This window comes from Salmo salar, chromosome 06 (assembly GCF_965601325.2).
Source record: "Salmo salar chromosome 06, fSalSal1, whole genome shotgun sequence".
NCBI lineage: Eukaryota > Metazoa > Chordata > Actinopteri > Salmoniformes > Salmonidae > Salmo > Salmo salar.
The window spans coordinates 44568960-44570306 of NC_138296.1; the positions used below are offsets into that span (position 1 = coordinate 44568960).

At 34.8% G+C, this 1347-nt stretch overlaps 1 protein-coding gene across 1 annotated transcript; it reads left to right on the top strand.

Annotated features, from left to right (window-relative positions):
* The first annotated feature begins 513 nt into the window (after positions 1-513).
* Positions 514-932, top strand: LOC145879850 (heat shock 70 kDa protein-like). Its single transcript, XM_082976631.1, has one exon. It carries the CDS (start codon positions 570-572, stop codon positions 915-917), a length of 348 nt encoding a protein of 115 aa, XP_082832757.1. The 5' UTR covers positions 514-569; the 3' UTR covers positions 918-932.
* The last annotated feature ends 415 nt before the right edge of the window (positions 933-1347 follow it).

The following is a 1347-nucleotide window of genomic DNA, read 5'->3' on the forward strand; positions in this document are numbered from 1 at the left end:
TAATCGAACTACGGCCATGATAATAAAATAAAATAAAAATCAAATCAAATTTATTTATATAGCCCTTCGTACATCAGCTGACATTAAAATACCAGTACATTTTGAAATATAAGTAGTTGAATATTGGAATGTGTTTGGAAATACATTTGGAAAGTATTACCATGTATTTGAAAATACTCAAATACACAGACAAGTGTATTTTAAAATTAAAATATTTAAATATTCCATGCATTTGAACCCAACATTGATTGTTCCTAGGTGTTTTTGAAATGTATTTGGAGACAAGTATTTGAAAATAGTTTCAAATAGTATTTAAATAAACATTTAAAATACTTTAAATAGAAGTGGCTACATTATTTGAAAATAATCAAATACATAGAAAATAAAAATTACAAATACTTAAATATGTATGTATTTGAACCCAGGTCAGGTTGTTATTCAAGTATATTTAGGTTGACATCTCTGTTGGTGGAGATTGACATTACTTGCAGCTAGGTTTTCGTAGAATAATATCAATTTCTAAAATATTATTTCATTAATTTGTAGGCAACTAACTCCAAACCATCAAGATGTCATCAGCTAAAGGCCCGTCTATCGGCATTGACCTGGGCACCACCTACTCCTGTGTGGGGGTGTTCCAGCATGGCAAAGTGGAGATCATCGCCAACGACCAGGGCAACAGGACCACACCCAGCTATGTGGCCTTCACAGACACCGAGAGACTCATCGGAGACGCAGCAAAGAACCAGGTGGCCATGAACCCCAACAACACCGTTTTTGACGCCAAACGCCTGATTGGCCGAAAGTTCAACGATCAGGTCGTGCAAGCCGACATGAAGCACTGGCCCTTCAAGGTGGTCAGCGACGGAGGAAAGCCTAAAGTTCAGGTAGATTACAAAGGTGAGAACAAATCCTGATACAATCATAATAATACAATCACTATGATCCTTCTTGGAAAAAGAGGCACAAATTCAATTCTGGCACATAGAAAAAAAACAATTACAGGTCACATTTTTCCTTTGTGCTAATTGGTGTCAAGCTCAGAGAACCAACTACTGTATAATTATTTGATTTTGAAGTATTTAAACTGGAACTGACAGCATTTGAACTACTTTGCAGATATGAAACAAACGGACAATCATAATATCAGTAAAACATATCAAATTCCCAGTTTATGCTTCAAAACCAACTTTATAAGAGGTTTTAAAAATAGGTTCTATTTGACTCAAAATTCCATGTTGTACAGTAAGGCATTGTTGGCAGAATAGATGGATGCAGTTCAATGCATGATTAATATAATTCACCAATACATTTCTTGGTAGTCCAAATAATATTTTGATCAGGTTG

Bases quoted from the DNA above. Each gene is read 5' to 3' on its own strand.
- LOC145879850 (XM_082976631.1), top strand. From the start codon at position 570: ATGTCATCAGCTAAAGGCCCGTCTATCGGCATTGACCTGGGCACCACC.